The sequence below is a fragment of the Gadus morhua genome, chromosome 5 (genome assembly GCF_902167405.1).
Source record: "Gadus morhua chromosome 5, gadMor3.0, whole genome shotgun sequence".
Classification (NCBI taxonomy): domain Eukaryota; kingdom Metazoa; phylum Chordata; class Actinopteri; order Gadiformes; family Gadidae; genus Gadus; species Gadus morhua.
In genome coordinates, this window is record NC_044052.1 from 7,978,529 (window position 1) to 7,999,753 (window position 21,225).

General features: G+C 45.5%; 2 protein-coding genes and 1 long non-coding RNA gene across 8 annotated transcripts in view; 1 reads left to right on the top strand and 2 right to left on the bottom strand.

Annotated features, from left to right (window-relative positions):
- Positions 1 to 429: 429 nt before the first annotated feature.
- On the bottom strand, positions 430 to 3,721 carry LOC115543675 (uncharacterized). Its single transcript, XR_003976742.1, has 2 exons — positions 3,494 to 3,721; positions 430 to 1,727 (listed from the first exon to the last, which is right to left on the bottom strand). It is a non-coding gene; the product is annotated as an uncharacterized LOC115543675 (long non-coding RNA).
- Positions 2,554 to 6,726, top strand: lgals8b (galectin 8b). 4 transcript variants are annotated; one of them, XM_030356122.1, is made up of 8 exons: positions 2,554 to 2,683; positions 3,469 to 3,557; positions 3,721 to 3,931; positions 4,135 to 4,254; positions 4,360 to 4,386; positions 4,833 to 4,921; positions 5,122 to 5,287; positions 5,650 to 6,726. In XM_030356122.1, exons 1-8 carry the CDS (start codon positions 2,591 to 2,593, stop codon positions 5,797 to 5,799), a joined length of 945 nt encoding a protein of 314 aa, XP_030211982.1. In that variant the 5' UTR covers positions 2,554 to 2,590; the 3' UTR covers positions 5,800 to 6,726. The 4 variants fall into 4 exon arrangements, with proteins under 4 accessions (XP_030211982.1, XP_030211983.1, XP_030211985.1 ...); XM_030356123.1 differs by lacking the exon at positions 4,360 to 4,386 and adding an exon at positions 4,720 to 4,746; XM_030356126.1 differs by lacking the exon at positions 2,554 to 2,683 and adding an exon at positions 2,755 to 3,131.
- Positions 6,727 to 7,153: 427 nt separating this feature from the next.
- Positions 7,154 to 21,225, bottom strand: part of LOC115543672 (zinc finger DHHC-type palmitoyltransferase 14) — a 39,525-nt gene continuing 25,453 nt past the window's right edge. Inside the window, exons 4-10 of one of the 3 annotated variants that reach the window (XM_030356119.1) lie at positions 20,594 to 20,746; positions 18,319 to 18,456; positions 16,914 to 16,962; positions 15,518 to 15,620; positions 15,196 to 15,305; positions 12,724 to 12,829; positions 7,154 to 8,473 (exon numbers count right to left, since the gene is read on the bottom strand). In XM_030356119.1, the coding sequence (XP_030211979.1) occupies positions 7,982 to 8,473; positions 12,724 to 12,829; positions 15,196 to 15,305; positions 15,518 to 15,620; positions 16,914 to 16,962; positions 18,319 to 18,456; positions 20,594 to 20,746 (1,151 nt within the window). In that variant the 3' untranslated portion in view covers positions 7,154 to 7,981. The remainder of the gene's footprint in view (positions 8,474 to 12,723; positions 12,830 to 15,195; positions 15,306 to 15,517; positions 15,621 to 16,913; positions 16,963 to 18,318; positions 18,457 to 20,593; positions 20,747 to 21,225) is intronic. The other 2 variants (XM_030356121.1, XM_030356120.1) reach the window with 2 other exon arrangements.

The following is a 21,225-nucleotide window of genomic DNA, read 5'->3' on the forward strand; positions in this document are numbered from 1 at the left end:
CTAAAATGTATCTCAACTACTTATTGTCTCTTGCTTAAATCCATGATGCCTTGAAGTGGTCAAATTAAGACCCTGGGAGAATATTACAACCCATGCAGGGGCCGTCTCCATGGAAACCTCATGTAATGTAGGAAACGTTACAATGTCATGGGAATTGTCACTTCCGAACAAATCAAAGCCAATTTGAGAGCTGTTGCTTTTCAGTTCTGAGTCCCCTTATCTAAAGTGTCATCTTACCTTAAAAGCCTTGCAGTGGGCAACGCCATCCGGCCCTGAATGACCCATAATTGGTCAGCAGCTACAAACAGGGAGCCAATTAATCTAACACATGTCACACGTAACATGTGTTTAATTACATAATGTATACACCATAACACATTACAAATACAATATATTATACTACTAATACATCATAGAAAAACTTCCAAACAGTATACTAACATGTGTTTATTTATACTAAATACAATATCTCATGCATTATAGAATATCTTTAATACTAGTATACAAACAGCATGTATAGCATACGTAACATACGTGATCACCTACTTTTCTTTTCACCATTTCTGTCCAATTTCTCCAATCTCTTCTAATTGGCAAACAACATTTTGGTCCAAAGAATAATGCGCTAACATGATTCTAAGCAAATAATCCTTCACATGTTTTGCTATATTCGTGAACATTTCTACAGATGTAATAGTATACATAATTCCTTGGCACAAGGCACTAGTTAAATGAAAGCAAACAAAAATAGCTTGCGATTTTAACATTTCTACAGCTATGGTATGGCTCACAGGTACCTGTTTCAGGTAAACTCTAAGGTGCCAACTATTACAAGATTCTTACCTTAGGATGGGTATTTATTCTATTCATGCCCGAACCCAATACACAATTGAATCACATGTGGACGTCTGGCAAAATCTGTTATAAAATCTGCTATTGCAATAGACTCATATCAGTGGGAGTTATGTTAGGCCATAGTGAAATGCTTTACAAAAAAAGCAAAAGGTGCCAAGAATAACACCATTAATAGAGAATAAAATCCATCAATTGATTGTATCGTGGATCTTTTATAAACATTCTAGTTCAGCTATATATTTAAAAAAAATGAGTAAATAGCTGCAGTTCAAAAGTTACATAGCGCAGTTTTACCATTGCGCTACACCTGTGAATGGTCTGCTGCCATCAAGTGGTCCACGAGAGAAAACTCTAGGGACGCTGCTGCACATCCTTGTCAATCACACACGCTTTTTTCATCTTATTTAGCTGAAAAGTGGATTATCCAACATCTACAGATCCAAAGTCAAACCTTTTCTTGAGCTATCTCATAAACCAACAACATGTAACCTGTGCACTGATTACTCAATGTGCAACAGGTGTGCAGCCTCACCCAGCACCAGAGACCAATCAGTCTGACCCTGGCCAGGTGAGGCTGGTTAAACCCACCATCATCCACAAACACTCCCCAAATGACTGGTACAGGAAGTTGGGTTTTCATTGTCCTTATTGTATGGACACCCCCTATGCAAAGGCCGGTCTGGCAGCTGATGGCGTTGACAGTTTGGAGGAAGCACAACTGGGCTACTGGCATTCGCCATCCGCCCCCGTCAGGTCAAAGGTCAGCACGGCCCGCAGGATGCAGATGCATGCGTCAGTGATTCCCAGTAGCACTCCGAAGACGACGTGGGAGCCGTAGGGGGTGAGGACTGGGATGAGCAGGTTCAGCAGGCCTTGGAATCACAACATTAAGACTCACAAATTGGCATGTGAATTTCAGCAAAGAATATAAACCCTTAAATTGATATTTGCAAAGCGAGGTAATGCTAGATTTATTTGTTTTAATTCCACCAAAAACATATACGTGGAATAGGGTGTTATTAGAGGCATTTCTTAAGCCGATTTTTATATCTCCTTATGGTTTTGCCTCCTGAGGTGACGCAACAGGCATTTATTTTTTGGGACATAAAAAGTACAACTTCGGCAAGGCCACATGGTTACCGCACCAGCGAGTAGGACTGAGCCCTGGTTGAAGCCAAGGACAGTCAGTTCATCCTCATGTGGTCACAGATCTGTCCGAAAGCGATGCAGCTGAGCAAGCTGCTGCAGCCCAGAGCCAGCATGAGGTTGGAACACTCCCATGTTCGGGGCAAATGAGGAGCATATCACAGAGAGCATGATGATGGGGGAGCCCTATGGAAACCACTCTGGCTCCATACTCGACCATCAATATCCCTGACCGGGGCCCGCAGATCATCATGAAGCCATAGCTCATGGTATAGCATGGTATTGATGATAACATGGATTTAGACTTTTGTTTTAAGAAGTACAGATATGCTGTATTTGGGAAAAGCTTAGGAGGGAAATGGTTATCATTTTATTATTAGTGTAATGTTAAAAAAAGTTACTCGCATGTTTTTGAATTGGAATTGGAATTCCAATTGGAATACGTTCAAAGGCTACTACTTACATAATCGCCGAAAGTCATGTGAAAGCCCATAATTAACATATTCTTGAGAAAGAATGAGGCGGCAATCCTCTATCCACAGCCTCCATCCGGGGTCGGGTTGACAAGAGGAGGTATCGGAGGCGGTCCATGTGGCTGGTCGGAGGAAGGTCGACTGCAAGGGTCGGTGCGGCCGTGCGGAAGAGGTTCATGTTAACGCACAAACTTGAGCGTGGCTTAACGGTTTGTAGGGTCTATGTTGATTTTATTTTAAGCGCACACAACAGTGCAGTGCACAATCTTTGCCACGATACAACAGACACACAAACAAAAATGTATATATTTTTTTTGCGATTGGGTCAAAGGAAAAATCGAATTATAATTACATTCTAAAAAAAGCCTATTCAACTATAACAAACATGTACGAATTCAAATCCTGATCACATGAGTGTCCTTGACGCATGCGTGGTGTAGCGGTTTCGGGGATGATGATGATGAAGATGCCCACTGACATCAAAATAGAGCTAACGATCTTCCAACGTGTCTAGGCTAGTGTAGCACCTAGAGCTTTTATTATCGCTGTTTGCTAAGTTGTTGCTTTTTATTTTTTTACCATAGCCACACCTTGTGGTCTCGCACAAGTAGTCCAATAATGTCTGTGGCAAATGCTAAACACACTGTACTGAATCCGGTAAGGGTCTTTCATATTTAATGATGAGCTGTACAATATGTTGACGTGTATTTATTCATATATATGAATATATTCTTTATAACCCTGCGACGAGCTGTCAAACATCGCTGTCCAGGTCGTTTGTAATATAGGACAGCCGACTAGCCGTGGTCATAACTGCAAGCGGCTTTCTGTTTATCTGTATGTTCTGCAAACATTCAAACACGCAAGGCTTCCATGTTTATGCAACGCTAGCAAGTTTCTGTGACGCTTTGCTAAATCAGTGTCTGTCATTAGGAGGCTGTAACGGCTTCGGCTGAGCCTTTGCATGCACCCACACTTGTCCCATTAACCGCAGGTGATCCCGTACACCGGATCCATACCTGGTGGGCTGCACACCGGGGAGATCATCATCGTCCAGGGCACCGTCCCGCCAGACGCTGACAGGTAAATAGGTCATCATCATCAACAAAAAATAATTGAAGCTTCAGGAGGACACAGATATGCGAATGAGTGAGATTCAATTTCACTACAATTCTGCACTTTACACGGCTAAACTCTCTCTCTCGTCATATATCGGTCCACGGTGCTGTGTGTCCCACGGTGACAGGTTCCACATCGATCTGTCAAGCGGATGCAGTACTAAGCCATGCTCCGACATCGCCATGCGATTTAACGCCTGCTTCGAGGGCACACCTAGCGTCACCTGCAACTCCCTCACGCAGGAGCGCTGGGGCCAGGAACAGACGCTCCAGCAGCTCCCCTACAAACAGGGAGCGCCCTTCGAGACCATCATACTAGTGCACGAAGACGTCTTCAAGGCTAGTGGAGTCATGCATGGGAAGAGGGACATGGGCTGTTGGCTAATGTTTAGGTTTCAAGGTTCAGCCTTTGAGGTCTTTTGATGGCTGCATCTAGGGCTTAGGAAATTGAAATGCCATGAAAATAAAAGCAGGATGTGAGGAGGTAGGATAATGGGATGGAAAATACTTGATGTTGTGGTAAACTTCTTTCTCATCACTAGGTGGCAGTGAATGGCACACACTTGCTGGAATACAAGCACAGAATTCCTCTGGACAGGGTCGATACATTTTCCCTTTCTGGGAAAGTGAGGGTGAATGCGATTGCTTACATACCAAACTCAGTGAGTACCACATGTCTAGACATATTTCTCTATTGCGACAGTATAATAAAAAAACGAAAACACACATTTGAAGGTTTCTAAATCAGAGCTTTACAATTTTAAAAGGCAATATATTCAGAATCAGGTGACTTGGTGAGTTGGAAGCACAGTGATGGGATGAGGCAAGAGGGAAAGAAGGAGACAGACAAATGAGTTGACAGAGCAGAGCAGTGCAACGCAAATGAGGAAGGCAGGCATGAGGTGGGGAAAGGGGAACAAACAGAATAGATGGGAGAGGGGAAAGGAAAGAGGGGCATTAATAACTTGGTTACTTCTTTTCTGGGAAAGTGAGGGTGAATATGATTGGTTACATACCAAACTCAGTGAGTACATGTCTAGACATATTTCTCAATTGTGACAATATCATTTAAAAATGAAATCACACATTTGAAGGATTCTAAATCAGAGCTTCTCCCTTTTTAAAAGGCAATATATTCAGAATCAGGTGACTTGGTGAGTTGCTTTCTTTTTCTAAATTTTAACAAAGCTTTCCCTTAATATCTGATCCTTCTACAAACACATATTTGGTTGTATTTCAGAGTTTACCTTACAAAGGCAGTATACTCAAGGGGCTGAAACCAGGGCAGCACATCACAATCAAGGGACAAGTCAGCATGTACCCTCACAGGTAAGATAAGAGGTTCAAATGAGTCAATCTCTTCGTGGTACATAGGAGTTTTAAGTTATTGACAAGAAGGTATGTACCTATTCTTCTGAGGTAGACTCTTAATATACTTTGACTTCTACAAACAGCCAAATGGACAACCTGGCCACTGACCTCAGCCAATATGCCATGGGTCTGATTTATTTCCCCCACTTCTGCCCCAGTTTCACGGTGAATCTTCGCAACAGCAGGACAGAGAACATCGCTCTCCACCTGAACCCGCGCATCAAGTCGGGCGTGTTCATCAGGAACTCGTACCTGGGCGAGGCGTGGGGCTACGAGGAGAGGGAGCTGCCCTTCTTCCCCTTCTCCCCGGGGGAGTACTTTGAGGTAGGCATTTACATTTACATTCAGCAGACGCTTTATCCAAAGTGACTTACAATGAGTACTTTTTTCTCAGAAGAAAACAGAAACAATACATTGCTGTCGGTACGATAAAGATATTGATAGAAACATGCGCTAACCATTTACAATGATCCTGGTTAACCTGTTCCCTGTACAATAAGATGGCCAGTGAAAGAAACTACAAAATGGTAGGCGCACCCTTCACCCACAAAGTCATCGCCCATCAGTTGGATTCGTCTGCTTTAACACGTCATAATCTATTAATTTCAGCCAATCATTTCGTACTGCTTTTATCCTTCTGTTCTGACACACCCTCTCTGCCAATGGCGCCTGGCGGCTCTGCTCAGATCCTGATGCTCTGCCAGCCCCACCAGTTCAAGCTGGCGGTCAACGGCTGCCACCTGCTAGAGTTCCGGCACCGGGTGCAAGACCTGAGCAGCATCGACCAGCTGGAGATCATGGGAGACCTGGAGCTCAGCGACGTCAAGCTGTGGTGAACCCGGGCCCGAGCGAGACGACGGGCGAGGTCAATGCAGCTCTTCTTTAGGAGGGTTCCCAGGGTATGGTCGCTAGGTCAGGCCAGCCTAGTCCAGCATATCCCTTTGTTTTGGTCGCTGGTGCTGAAGACCGTCTCAGCAATGACAGTGGATGCTAAGAAAACAAGAGCGGTCTTGTGCTGATTAACATCAAGGCTAGATGGGTCCGTTGGTGCCAACATCTCACTGATTTCAGGCGAATCCAGCATTTACTTACCACTGATAATGAGGAGCTCTAGGTTTAAACATGAATTTTAAGGCCAATGTACGAGTCCCCTGCCTCTTCTTGAAGGAAATTAAGTGCATGAGCAAACTAGGGTCGGCCGGCTGCAAGCTCTTATATGATGTACCACTACTGTTTACAGCTAACCGCTTCCTAGGTTCATTTCTGTCTATAATAGTACTTATACTGTAATATAACAAGTAACGATTTGCTATCCTCATTAAAATGTACATCCTCAATAACATGAGCCACTAATAAAATGAAGGCTTCCTGAAATGAGATCTTGGTACTTGGGCAAAGGTTGCCGTACATTAATGTATGTAAAGAAACAAAAAACACTCCAATGTTCAACATGAAACAGGTTATTCCCACATGATGGTGATGGCCTGAAGCACAGTGCAGGACTGCTTGAAATATTCCAACTCAGTTAAATACAAACAAGATTGTGCAACTTATTATGCGCTCTTTAGTTTTTAAAGTTAGCCTGCTACTTATTTTTTTTATTCCTTTTTTTTATCCTTCTGGTGAATCAATGTGCTCCGGTCTCTGCCCACTTTTATACTGCGCAGCGTTACCTATTATGTTGTCTAATTGGAGGTATTATTTAACTAATGTATGCACTATGAAATTGTTTTATTTCAAATAAATGTATCACCATCATATTATAAATGTGTCAGACAGTCTTGATGTCTTTACATACAAATCAAATGGAATATTAAGCAGGCGGATGCATCATAAGTACAAAAATATATAAAAGGTTAATTGGATTTCTATAACCCTTAGGTTTTTTTTATGTGTTTGCAAAAAATGTAATGTATTGATCTTAAACTAACTAATGTATTGATCTTACATAACTAAATCCTGTTATGTTAGATGGATCCATTATCGAAAAGGTGCATCTTTCGTATTTGTCCACAAGATGGTAGCAGAATGTCAAAGACTGTCAAGACAGTGAACTGAACACATGTATATATTATGTTAGTGTCCAATGAACAGGCCTGACTTTAAAGCAGTGCTTTGTCAGATTGTGTCACATGACTCTCACAGCATCTCACCACTGCTGGGTGACCCTAATGAGGACATGCTCTGGTCTCATATAAAGTTGTTTTTTTATTATGACCCACAACAAATAGAACTTTGAAGAACACAAAAAAATAACAATGGTGAGGCACAATACTGTCTTTATCTGTTGTTTTTATATACATTTATTTATATATAAAATTAAAATAAAAACCTTGGGGAAAAAAAGCAGAGTGATATGCATAACATGGTGACCTCAATCATTGTCTCTGATTGCACTGTTGACTGCCAACAAGAATGTCAAGAGTGAGAAAGGCAATAGACGTTGTCCAACCAGCAAAGGACAAATAGGCTTAACTTTTGTTTGACAAAAAAAAGGCCAGACCCGTGATTCATGAGAAGAATAAAGCAGCTTGATGCAACCCCAAACAAACAATGTGCTGTCCAAAGAGACACTTCCTCGTTCTTTTCCTTGATGTCCCACCCCCGGTCACCTGCGGGCTGCGCCGGGCGGGGGTGGGGGGCTTGTACTTAACGGACAACAGAGTGTGCCGTCTGTTGGCATCGTCAAAAAATGGCAATTAGTCCAGGACAGGAAAAGCTCCCCCTGGCTGGGGGACTTTTGGTGGGGGTGCTCACCGCTCAGAACAGTTTTGGCTTGGTTTCATTTTAATTCAGTTTAGTTCCCGGCAGCTGAATTAAAACCCTTCTTTTGAGAGTTCAGGTTCCCCTTAAGCCCCGAGAGGTCGGGCTGGGGGGAAAAGGCCGCGCCGAATCTGACACAGAGTCTGTCGGGGGAGGAGGGGGGGGGGGCAGGAAGGAAGTGAAAGAGCAGCAGCGCTTATGGGGGACACGGACGGATGTTTGGATGGGTGCGGATGGGAGGAGATCGCGCTGTCCTCACACAGAGCTGAGTTTAACCAGTCCCCGGACAGAGTCCTCGTGTAGGGAGTCCTGACTGGCGGGGTTGTAGAAGCTTGCCGGCATGCCGTGGGCATGGCCCATGGGGCTGCCGCAGGGCAGGATCCCCGGGGGCGAGGGCACCTCCTCCGGGGTGAGGAAGTGGTGGTGGTGGTGGTGGTGGTGGAGCCCCGGGTCCTGCTGCTGGAGCGGGTGTCCGTGGCCGTGGGGGTGTCCGTGGCCGTGGACGGGCAGCATGTCGGCGGGCTCGTGGCAGCTGAGGTTGGGGTTGGAGGTGGGCGGCGTGGGCTGCCCGACCACGGGCAGCGAGCTGAAGGGCTCCCCCGGGGTGAGGGAGGTGCGGCCGGGCAGGGAGCCGCCGTCGTCGGGGCAGGAGGCCGGGATGATGGGCTCCACGCTCTGCTGGAGGAGGGGGCTGGCTGCCGCCTGCAAAACGAATTTGGTGCTCTGAATGCACTGGTCTTGGTCACACTGGGGCAGGAGGGATTGGGAGTGGTTCGAGCGGTTTAAATGGGAAGCACAGTGATGGGATGAAGCAGAAGGGAAAGGCAGATGGACAAATGAGTTGACAGAGCAGAGTGGTGCAACGCAAATGAGGAAGGCAGGCATGAGGTGGGGAAGGGGGAACAAACAGAATAGATGGGAGAGGGGAAAGGAAAGAGGGGCATTAGTAACTGGGTTACTTCTTCGAGCCACATGTTAAAAGACGCCCCACCCAAACACAAAGACACACACACCCTATCCCCTCTTAAAACAATGTTGGAGTCCACAAGATAAAAACAGAGCCATTAAGTCACTGAATCCAAGCCTATTGATCTCTATTGGCTGGACTTTGAAATGGACTGTGTCCAAAATGGAGGGCAGAAACAAGGCTACGACAAAAGAAGCCATCAATACTATGTGTTAGCTGGAGGGATGTTATCTCAGCACTATTAGCTTTTCACCACAGCCTTAGCCCCGACCAGAGCAGGCCGGGTCTCATCAACACTCAACGAGGCCACACTGTTTCTAGCACATCAGATGCCGGTCATGAATTGACCGGTGAAAAACGAGATTATTCAGGGTTCTCCATTTCTGTAGCTAAGCAAATTTGAACAGCTTGCTTAATTAAAACAAACTGCCTATGCACACCCCCCTGGTATTTGGTTACATGTATCTCCCTGGTATTTGTACTGCTATTTCCACTTGCCTGCCTTCTTCATAGGACAGCCTGGCTACTGCCTACTGATCACCGATGTAGGCACGGCAGACAAAAGATCTCTTGAAGAAACAGTGTCTGAACTAAGTGACCCGACTACAGAACAAAGCCCATTCCCAAGACTCCTGTTGTCTGAGCAGTAGTTCTGCGGCTGACTCAGCACCGACTCCCACAGTAAGCAGCCATGTGCCGAATGTGGTCTAATGAACAATGCTAAATAAAAGTAATGAGAGCAGCAAAAGCCACCTGTCAGCTCTATTGGGTTAGACCAGCTAGTGTTTGAGAGCTTGGGGCATTGCTCAATTGTTGACAGTAGAGAGTGCATATGTGTGCGTGGTTTTGTGTGCACATACACAATACGATTAGTACTGAAATCAATCAGTGGAGATCAATATACATAGACTGTCAATTACGAGGCAACACTATTCCAATTTCTAATCTGAATGTTTTCCACTGCAATAATCAATACACAATGTGCTGCTAGTCACTGGCCAATATACAACCCAGTACGCTACAGCATGGTCAACTATACCTACACAAAAAGATTTTTGCATCACGTCCAATACAAAATGCACTGCAACAGTGACACTACAACCAAGTTAATTACATAAGCATGTTTATCCAGGCTGCATTGTGTGTTGATAAGTGTTGATAAGACAGAGAGAGATGATCAAATCATCACGTACTCCTTTATGCACCTCCACATTTCCCAGACCAACAAAACCGGGGACTGGATTTACTCAAGTAGATAAAGGCCTAGCCCTACCTTGTCCTATTCATCTGTCAATGTAATACTTCTGTCAATATGTGATTATGGAAGGATTAGACATCGACCGTTGTTGGCTTTGGGGACAACTGACCGAGGTGGACATTGGGTGAGCTGACTGACACTGAGGTGGTGAGAGCCAATCCCCCCCCCCCCCCACACATCACCCAACCCCACACGGTGGAGTGTGGAGAGTTTGGTGGAACCGACTGCAACGAATAGCAGTCCTCACCTCTATTCCACCCTGCCTGTCTGATCTGAACAGGGACAGCAGCAGCTCACGCTAAACACAGCAACGGAAGAGACGCAACGGAAGAGACAGAAAGGAAGTAAGGGAATAAGGAAGGGAGGAAGAGCTATCCCGGTGGAGGATTTCCATAGCTTAAAATAACAAAGACAGCGCTTCGATTCCTTTTTCCTGGGTTTCTGTCAGTGGAGTCGCCCGGGTTCAACTCAAGAGGGTTAGCGCTGCTCCCTTTGTTAGCGGGCACATTAATGCACTCTTAATGTTATAAAAGGGCACAGTTTGACATCCTCTCAAGAGAGGACATGCATGTGCCGTTACCATGGCGACTGCAAGTGAATGTTCCTCGATAACTGCCCCTTTCAGGGAACGCACAATACGTCAATATAAAAAATGCAAACCGGTAATTCAGAGCCCCCTTCTTAGAAAAAAGAAAAAAACTCAGAATTCATCCTTACAGCAGCAAACATGTTGTGCTGCGAGTAAACTAGGGGTGTTTGTGATTTGAAAAACACACTGGTTACGTTCAGTCAGCCCACCGCATTAGCCCACGTGTTACCAATTAAGAGTGTAACGAGTACAAGGAACAATTCAAAACGGCGCAACAACGGCCATTAATCACAGCGCCTGGCCCTGCTTACTAATCACGGCGAGCGACTCTGCTGAACAGATGGCTGGTATTTCACCGTGTGCTAATTGTGGGACCTGGGAAGACACTTCGCGGCGGTTTAGGACCTGTCGACAGAGGAGTCATCTTACAGACAACTCACTGACATCAGACGGAGCCAGACTTCAGGACCAACGTGCTATCGAATCACTATAGAACCAACTGTGGCTGGTACCACGACCACTTTACACTTCACTACTCCTCCTCATACTTATTACCACTGTTTTAGTTTCTCTACCTAATATTACTTACTAATTCGTTTTATTATTATTATTATTATTATCATCATTATTTATGATTGTGATATATTGATGCTGCCATCTTTTTGTACATATTCCATCTTGTATTGTTGCTGCTCGTTGACTGTTGAGTACTTGTACAATAAGAGGTAATAAAATAACTCATTGGCGACGCCCTTGGATGCCTGTTTGGATCCACACTGGTGTGTTTGGATGCCGTTTGATTTGAAAAGGGTCTTTGGTGACACGCTGGATCTAGATGTTCAATGCCAAAGTATTACTATGACTGAAATGGTTATTTGGTGGAGCAGCAGGCGGTAGGCTCACTAAAACATCTCCTCAGGACGTGGCCTGGTATTGCAAGCAGTCCAACTAATCTCCCCGAGCCCTTTTCTCCTCTTGTTTTGGTGAAAACAAGGAAATGTTTGTGTAGTATATAAACTATGGATGAGGAAAGAAAGAACGAATAGCAGCAACCCTCCAGCACATGAGAGCACACGCAGAAGAACAACGGCACGCACACACACAGATCTTCCTCCCTGCCGATGACTGATTAAATAATAATAACGTTGAGCATTGCATATGAGGCTGAAAGCAACATCATTAAATTGCAATTTAACATCCTCAGAAACTTGATTTGGAGAATCTAGGAAAGACGAAAACACCAACTGGATTTAATAAACCCGATTTAAATGCATGAGCAAGCTCGGGTTTTTTGTGTGTGTGTGTGTGTGTGTGTGTGTGTGTGTGTGTGTGTGTGTGTGTGTGTGTGTGTGTGTGTGTGTGTGTGTGTGTGTGTGTGTGTGTGTGTGTGTGTGTGTGTGCGCTACTGTTCCCTCGAATTGTCTCGAATTGGCACTGTGTTTACTTAAGAGGCAACCCCAAACATGAGACGGAAAACTGTGAGCAAGAGTAAAGTGAAAGTTAAAGTAAATGCATTGGGCTGCTGAGAGTCCCCCCCCCCCCCTGACCACTGGGACAACCCTCAACCCTCAAGGCTAAAAAAGGTGATAACCCTAACACCGATCCCCCAGTCTGACATCAAGTTGATCTGCTCTGGCCTACTTGAGTGGCAGACAGGGGAGCTGTTGTTTGCACATGAAAGAAGGAGCCAGCAGCTGGCAGAGCACTCCGTGGTACAGGCTGGCGGTCGGAGAGAGGGCCCTCTGTCTGTCCTCCTCGCCTGCGGTGCTAACTAGGGACTTGGAACACTGAGAGTTCCTACTGTATTCCGGGTTTACCCTGCAGTCAGCTAGCGGAGACGGATGTCGAAGGGAAGCGGTACTGGAAACAAGGGCCCTAGGTGTCTAGAGGTGTCTAGAATGACAGGACTGTCACTGCCTCTTGTTGCACTTAATATACAGGATGAACATTGTTATGTTTAATGATAAATAATATGTGAAACATCTCCTTGTATTCCTAAAAAAAAGTATGCTGTGTTATTGTTCAAAATCTGTAGACATCATGTCTAGAGTCAACATGGTCTTGAGAGCTGGTTTGTTGAATACTACAAGGAATTGCCTGCTAACTCCAAAACTCAACTAGCTTGTTCATCCAAGTAGAAAACCCAATAGGATCCTATATAATACAAGTATACACAGTCTTACCATATGGCTCTGCTGGGATTGGGTGGCTCCGTACATTGCAATGCCATTGGTTGGCGGCGCCAGCTGTGGTGTGTCTGATTGGAAGAAGCCTCGCCTATCAATGAGACTAGATGGAAGACAAAAAGAAAATAGTGTGAGGGTGTGTCAGAAAAAACATGGGCCTGCCAACCAGAGGGTCACTTAATAAAAAATGGTAGTCAGATCATTCAGTGCCTCAATTAGGGTTTAGTGTTTTGAATAAAATTGCTGATTGAAAACAATTCTAGGTTTATGATGCAAAGAGATGTATTCTATGTGGAACAGGCGGGAGCGATTGTAAAAAAGACGCAGACATTGTTGTTAAAATAACCTCCAGAGGGGTGGAACGCCAGCCTGGGAACCAGACGGATCTGGCCAGCTCATGTTTTACTTGCTCTGCCGTTAAGGTCTGTGTCCCCTCCCATGCAAAAAGATTTCTGCCCGGTAGGAGATAGACCGACCAATCACAACCGTTGATCCAATCTGAGGCGTGATGAATACGATGACGGTGCAGAAGAGAGCCGTAGAGGCATGTTCAACAACAACAAAGATGGCTGCCACTGATGTGCTCAACGGTCTGTTGATTCTGCCATGAGACAGTATTAAACTAACTGGACGGTATGTTTTCACTAAAAGAACAAACGACTGCGCTTCAAGCTTTTGTTTTGAAGCCATGAGATTGTGTGGTACAAATCTGAAATCAGTGCAGTGCACTTCTGAAGTGAGTATCTCTTGTAAACCACCACATGTCAACAGGCTGAATCTAGATTGTGTTTGGTTGTGGGTTCTAGATATTTATCACGTGTGAAAAAGGCCCATGACGTTTTACAAATGAAATTTAGTTTGTGCGAGTATCTGCACATTTCTATACAATGCGTGTGAGTATAGGCTTAATAAATCCCTAGCCATTGCACATGCATAAGATAAATCATGCAAACATTCCATTCTCTCTTAATCTTTTCTCTCTCGTGCACACCTGCACGCAAGCACGCACGCACGCACGCACGCACGCACGCACGCACACACCTCAGCTACTCAATCACTGGGGTCATGTGGCCGAGCATTGGGGTGAATAATTATCTCTGTCCAATCATTTATGTTGCAGGACTCTGATACAGCTGGTTAGGTAACAACCGAGGTTTAGTGTGCGCACATGTTTGTGTGCCTGTCTACGGACAGGCACATGCAAACGGACGTGCATGCATTTGAATGTGTGTGTGTGATCACAGCTAACCATTTCTGATAGTAGCCATTCATCACCTAGATAACGAATAGCTGCAACCACACACCCACACACCACAGGCACGTGCACAGACCCAGCAGAGATGCAAAAGCGTGAGCAGGGTAATCAGTAACATAGTGGCTGTTGACAGCTTGCTCCGTAAGGACAGAGCTCAAGTCAGGCGGCAGCGAGCGACCAGAATGCTGAGACTATCCAGGAATCACCACTCGTCCTAGGCAAATGGTCGTCCCTGCCCTGCCTACTACTAAACAAAGAGGGAGGAGGACTGGGTTTCCATAACGACTAGTTGCCTGCGCTGCAGCCAATCTGCTGCCTATATTTAGGCACCTAGCTTCCACCACCGCTGCCAATATGTGCACTTCCTTATGACCAGCCAGACTGGCCAGCGCCACGAGTTCACACTCAGCAACCACTGCGGGTGCTACTTGTCCCTTTGGTTTTTTAATGACAACCAGTCCTCAAGTGTGCCTTGAAGCTCGTAAAGCGTAGTTAAAAGCGTCATTACGTTAATCCCTACACCAAAAACACTGACAGGGCAATGTGTATGCGTGTAATTTCCCTCTTTGTGGTCATGTTGTTGCACCGCTCCCCTTTTCGTAGTTTTAGATTACAGGACGTCTTGACACGACGCCGCGTGGCCAAGGCGAGCTGCCGAGTTGCAGTCAAAGTTAACCTAGTGATAGGGGCTATCTGCTGGTAGCACAGGACATGCACATCTCCCCGCTGATTACATCACAGCGTTGGACTGATATGACGTGCGAGCGTGTGAGTCACATGGATACGCGCCCTGATGTCTAGAGTGTGTTCCGTCTCTGATATTACATGGCTAACACGACCGTGAAATCATAGGATTCAAAAAATAGAAACCGAAAATAATACTTTGATCTTGGATGTGGCGGAAATAGGCTTGAAATCCATTTGGCGCCCGACGCATCTTGGCGCTATGTGAAGAAATTGGCGGCCGTGGGCGGCATTATTTTAAGATGGGCTGGCCGCATCAAAGGAGTCTGGGACAACACTTTTATTTGAGCTTGTGTGACCAAACCACGGTGTTACAATTGGGTTGAAAAATCAAGCTAAAAATAAAATCGAAATCAGTCCGAGATTTCAACACAAGAGTACGACAGAAATGATATTGGCTCACAGCGGACTTCTATTGCCTCAGATGGGTCATGGTCAAAACCAGTCGGTCACTCCAACACATTCCCTACCTGGGTGGCAGGGGTCCACAGAGCGCTACGCAGCAGTTGGTGAATATATTGCCATGGCTGTAAGGGTTATAGTTGTCCTTTCCTCTTTTAGAAGACCACGAGCCTTTTATCTGCCAGACACACATTAACAAACGTCATTAAACAACACATAATATTCCGGTAGTGAATATCTCAGAAATGAAAGTAGCATCTGTGTAATGAATAGTGTAAAATATAAAATAGAACCAATTATATAAAATGGGGCTGCTGTTTACACTTCCTTATGTTCATTTCATTATGCCTGGCGTGTGTGTGTGTGTATGTGTTCAACGTCAATACTCACGTCTTCGTTTGTGGTCTGGTTGGAGCTGATCAGATAGGTGTGAAAGCCTGAGAGGCCCACTATGGACCAGACGGAGAAGAAACACACCACCACCTCCAGCACAGTGGCACCAGGAGTTAAGGACAACAGGGCTCACGTTCTCTTTCAGATCCATCCATCTCAACATGTTCTCTCTTTCTCACACACACACACACACACACACACACACACACACACACACACACACACACACACACACACACACACACACACACACACACACACACACACACACACACACACACACACACACACACACGCGGTTTTCTTTCAGGGTTATAGCACTCTTGTCCGCTTGTGTGGTGACCAATTGCCTGAGAATGTATGCCGTTATCGACCGGTCCAACTAGCTTCCGGTCCGCTGCCAGTGCAGCGTCAATGACTGACCACAGCGGCTGAAGCCAAGAAATGCTGAATGCTGACATTGCAATAATTAGGCATCCAACTCCATTTATCTTACTGCAACATCCAGATCTTTCAGCCAGTCTCGAGCTCTCTCTACTCAACCGGCTCAACAAGTGGCAGGGCATTTCATTTTTATGTACTTACACACCATGGTAGCACTTGTGTCATACTTCGAGGGACAGAGACAGGGAGACAGTCGGAGAGAAAGAATCCGATGAAAAGCAAGAGAAATTCCTTGGTCTTTTAAAGAACAATGGATCCACACCGTGAGAGGGGGGTTGGTGCAAGGGGGTTTCTAGGCTCTCCACCTGATTTATGAGAGCCGAGCACTCGGTGAGAAGGTGACAGACACGGCACACTGCATTCAGGCTCATCTCCCATTTATCTCTCCATTTATTCAGCGGAGAGAGGCGTGTTGATGCGGGGCAGTTTGCCCGACTTCAGAGCTGGTGTCTCAACGTTCGACGACGTGACGTGGGTGGCTGGGCGTGAAATGTCAACAATATAAATGCATCGAACAGCATGTCATCGCTGTCTGAGTTCCAATCATTTCCTTGCAGTCAGGAAAATGCGGTTTATGTGTCACACGTGTTGCTTCGTGTCTCGCGTGTCTTGAGAGCGTAGTATTTGGATAGGGGGAGAAAGAGAGACAAACCGGCCGAGTTGTCAGAAATAATTTAAAACCTGCAGCACTGGAGAACGGTTCAGAGCAAGGTTCAGCGCAAGGTGACCCATGGGCCGCAGACGGCGAGTTAGGTCTGTCAACACCCGTCTGCGTCAAACCGCAGAGACGGTGCCCTTGACTAAACCCGGACACGCGAGTAGCGCAGAGAGCTCGACGAGAGTCGATGAAGGCATGAGACAAAGCAGGCTGGACGCACAGACCCACATCGTCTCAGAGATACGGCCAAGCAAAGCACAAAGCAGAAAAGGGAATATATGGAAAGGATATCTGGCAGGACTGTCTTTGAGTGCGTTGAGGAACCCAGTCCGATGAGACCCTGCAGACAGAAGGGATGGGATTTTCAGATTAGAGTTCAACATGCCTTCCAGACCGAAACCACAACGTGCACCCAGAGCAGCAATGGGGCTCAAAATACACAGTCCCCGTTTCAGATGGTGGTGTCTAGTAATGCTCGATCTAGTCACTGTCTGGGGTGTGTTGCTCGGTCCAGGTCCTTTGTAGGAGATGTCGGCGAGGCTTCCATTGGGTGGACAGGCGTGCTCATAGCTAGGGCATTGCTGGTTTAATTTAACTGCCATCTCTGATTGTGTGGAATGGAGAGACATAGAGACACAGACAGCTCGAATACAATCTGTCTGAGCAGAACTTACCCCCCATGACCTCTGTATCACGAATCATCTACACCGTTAATATACATCATCATTATCCGGCTTTGATGAATACGATTCAGATTTGAAAAAATGGAAAACAGCAGTTGTTTCTGTATAGCAGACCTCTGCTGTGAATAACAGGCCGTTGCTATGGAGGCGGTTGCCATCTGTCAAAATCTATCAGACCATTTTTAATTAGCAGTAACAATAAATTCATTTTTAATATCACTACAATACAAAAGATATATTCAATATATTTTTTTTGTCAAAATACAGGTTTCTTTAGTAAGTAGTCAGGTAATAAGCGGGCTAATGTGCAGTGAGCCGGTAAATATTGAAAAATAAACCCATTCAGGGTAATACAAGCCCAGCATCACACGGCCATGGTTTATTTTTGCTAAAATCTCTAGCTTGCTGTACATTATCCCTTAATTATTACACTGCTCTTCTTCATGCTTTAGAATGCTCCATTCACTTGAATGGACATTCCCAACGTTTGGCGGTCAATAATCTTTGCATAATTGATCGTGCTAAGCATAATGGACCGATGTCAAGGAAAGTGGATTTTTTGCCTCTGATTCACATCTTTCGTATCGCTCCGCAAGTAGTAATGTATAGAACGTGATGATGACCGGCATTGATCACCATTTCACCATAAGGTGGCAACGTAAAACCATTGATTTTGAGCCGGTTGTCCCATATGTAGTATGGAAGTGTCATTCTGCCACGGCGACAAATCACACATGCAGCCCGTAAGTGAACAAAACACACGTTATACAACATAACGCCGCTGAGACAGCTGCCAACATACATAATGTCGACAAGCTCCTGTTCCTCAATGCATCCACTTACAACGGCTGTGTGTGTGTGTGCGCCCGTACCCATTTAAATTGAGAGACATTTAGAGAGACGGAGACAGAGGAAATGACTGATTGCCAGAGCATTGTATGTTTTCTTTGTGGATCGGGGCCTGTGTATGGTGTGTCTGTATCCACCAACCGGCTTTCCCTCAGCCTACTTACGTATGATGACGTGTGTGATGACGAAGGCGAATATGAAGATGGTGAGGAAGGAGAGGGAGAGGATGAACATGTAGAAGAAACGGTAGTTCCTTCTTCCCACGCAGTTCCCCACCCAAGGACAGTGATGGTCAAAGCGCTCTGCAAGGGAGGGAGAGGAGAACAGAGGGAGGGGGAGAGAGAGACAGAGAATAACATTAACTGCATTTCAATAGAGAGCAGTGCAGCTCTTTGTTCCATTCTTACAATGAGGTAAGGAGCAAAGTACAAAACAAAAATCAATAACATTGAACTCCCTTTACCTAGGGTGTGGGAAACACCTGGGATCCTTTTACAGCAAGCCAGACGTAGGCATCTCACACATGGAGGCACACACACACACACACACACACACACACACACACACACACACACACACACACACACACACACACACACACACACACACACACACACACACACACACACACACACAACTGCCCTAATTATTAATCTGTTTTACAAGTGCATGCACATTCAATGAGCTAGTGCAGCAAACTCAAACACCACCAACATGCACAGACAAACACACAGACAGGAGAACACTAAATTCTGCTCAAACTGCCGCCTAGCAGTCTGAACAGACGTATACACAGTGCTCCCTCACTGCTAATGGCAAACAGCTACAAGACGGACTGCCCCAGCTGGGTTTGAGCGGCTTCAAGCCTTTTTTATTATTGAGCGGTGCAGTCCACATGTTGGAAGATGCATTTGGCTGGGTCAACAATAGCCTGGCCCAAAACTTCGGGAGAACTTAATCAAGGCCCCTCTGAGGAATCTTGAGGGGATTGAAAATTAAACCTATGTGGGCTCGGGACGGGTTACATCAAATATATTTTTAAAGTTTTCCTTTCATAGAGATAATGTTTCGGGGAATGTTGGAAATGTGGGAAATTTGGAACGTCCATGTGCCAACACAATCTGAGGATATTTAGACATTAATCTAATATAAGTAACCTCTAGAGATGTTGATACTACAAAATCAACTATTTATTATTGGATAGAAGTAGAAAGGGGCAGAATGCTTTAAGAATGACATAGCTACATTATAATACATGAGAGCAGCTCATATGATAGATCTATCATTATACTGACTAAAAACCCATTGACCCATAGCAGTCTCTCTGTGCACGGCATGCAAATACTTGACTGAGAGTTGTTATACGCTGCATATAAGTGACTGGCCTCTCCCTTCGTTAATGGGAGACTAATGGCAGAAGATGCTGGTTCTATCAAGAGCTGTGCGCAACAACATGGTATCTGATTCATTTTTGATTGTGTGTAATCCCAGTGAAGAGGTCAATTAACCACACAGCAAACATGTTTTTTCGTGCCCGCATTGTTCAAATGTCCATCGGTGCTTTGGCACTGGGCTCTGCCAAGTAGGAAGCGTGTGAAGAAACATGTGCTCGCTAAGATTCCAATCAGTTCAACTCTGTGGGAGTGCGGCAGGACCGTGAGGCAGGATAAAGGGATGCTACCATTAATTTGGCTTGGGGCCCATCATTATAAGTCTATCGTATTCAAGATACCAGACTGGCTGGTAAGATATTAATGAGCTTGTCACCCCACTGGTGTGGACAATATTAGGAATAAAGAGATGAGGCTGTCAATATAGGCCCACGACTTATGCAATCACACTTTAATGAAAGATGTCTGGTTGCACTGCAGGCCAAAGCGCAATGTTTTTTATTTTTGGTTTTTTTAAACCATGATACCTCAATCAATGCCAGGCAATACATACTAAATGCGTTTACGTACCCTGGGGCTATGACATAACACGTCTCCTTCCATGCAGCTCCACTAGCATGGCGTCACTCTCCCTTTCTCTCCCCATCTGCCCTCTCCTCTCACAGTCCCAGAGGAGTGTGTAGGGAAACGAATAGCAGCCAAACTTTGTAGAGCATTTCTAATGCTCCCTTTGTTGACTTATCTGTACAGTTCATCTTTTCCTCAAGCCACCTCATTGATTTCCTCCCCTGTGTGCCTTCCAGAGGAATTAAAAAAAAAGTACCCAAGGCACACATCTTTGGCAGTCCTGGATTTGTTTCCCAAACAAGGATTCAAGCTTATCAGCCTACTGCAATCGCAAGCCCAACACTAAGGATAACTCCACGCACGTGCTCATGTCCTGCCAGTTCTTATCAACCCCATGCCTGAACACAGCATCACATGCGCTCTGCGCGCACGCGTCCCAGACGTGTCCGCATGCACACCTTAAGAGACCTCTGGCACTCACCCACACAGTTGTCACAGAGGCTGCAGTGAGAGGTCCGCGGCGGCCGGAAGATCTTGCAGGTGAAGCAGTACTTGAGCTTCACCGTCTGCCCGTTGATGACCACCTCTCTGGTCCTGGGGGGCGGTCGGTAGCTGGTGCTGCCGTTCGCCCCGTCTGCGGGAACGCAGGGAGGGTGGGTAGAGAGGAAGGGGAGGGAAGGAAAGGGGGACAAAGAATTAATACTGCTTCTGTGCTTGTGTCTGTGTGCTGAAAATGAATAAAGGTTGCTGTCATCAGAGGATAAAATTAATGTTTTATTGGGTAAAATGGGCTTGTGAAAAAAACAACCAAAAAAACAACATTGCCTCACAAGTCATGTGAACCGTCGTGTGAACCATAACAACCAGTATGGGTGAAAGGTGAGGCTTTCATAGCATAAAAAGGTGAGTCTGCGTCCCACCATTACAAGGCCTGGCTTTGAGGCTTCTCTGCTGAAGCGTTTGAGTGGGAATGAATTCGCACATGAGTGGGACGATCATGCACAAACAGTTGGGGTGTGTGTGTGTGCGTGTGTGTGTGTGCTTTCGCGCGTGCGTGCGTGTGTGTAAACAATAACAGGGATAAAGAGTGAATTAACAGCCAACAGGCAGTTG

Bases quoted from the DNA above. Each gene is read 5' to 3' on its own strand.
- lgals8b (XM_030356122.1), top strand. From the start codon at position 2,591: ATGTGGCTGGTCGGAGGAAGGTCGACTGCAAGGGTCGGTGCGGCCGTG. The intron at 4,387-4,832 runs GTGAGTTGGAAG...GTTGTATTTCAG, and splicing joins ATTCAGAATCAGGTGACTTG to AGTTTACCTTACAAAGGCAG. The intron at 4,922-5,121 runs GTAAGATAAGAG...CTTCTGCCCCAG, and splicing joins GTCAGCATGTACCCTCACAG to TTTCACGGTGAATCTTCGCA.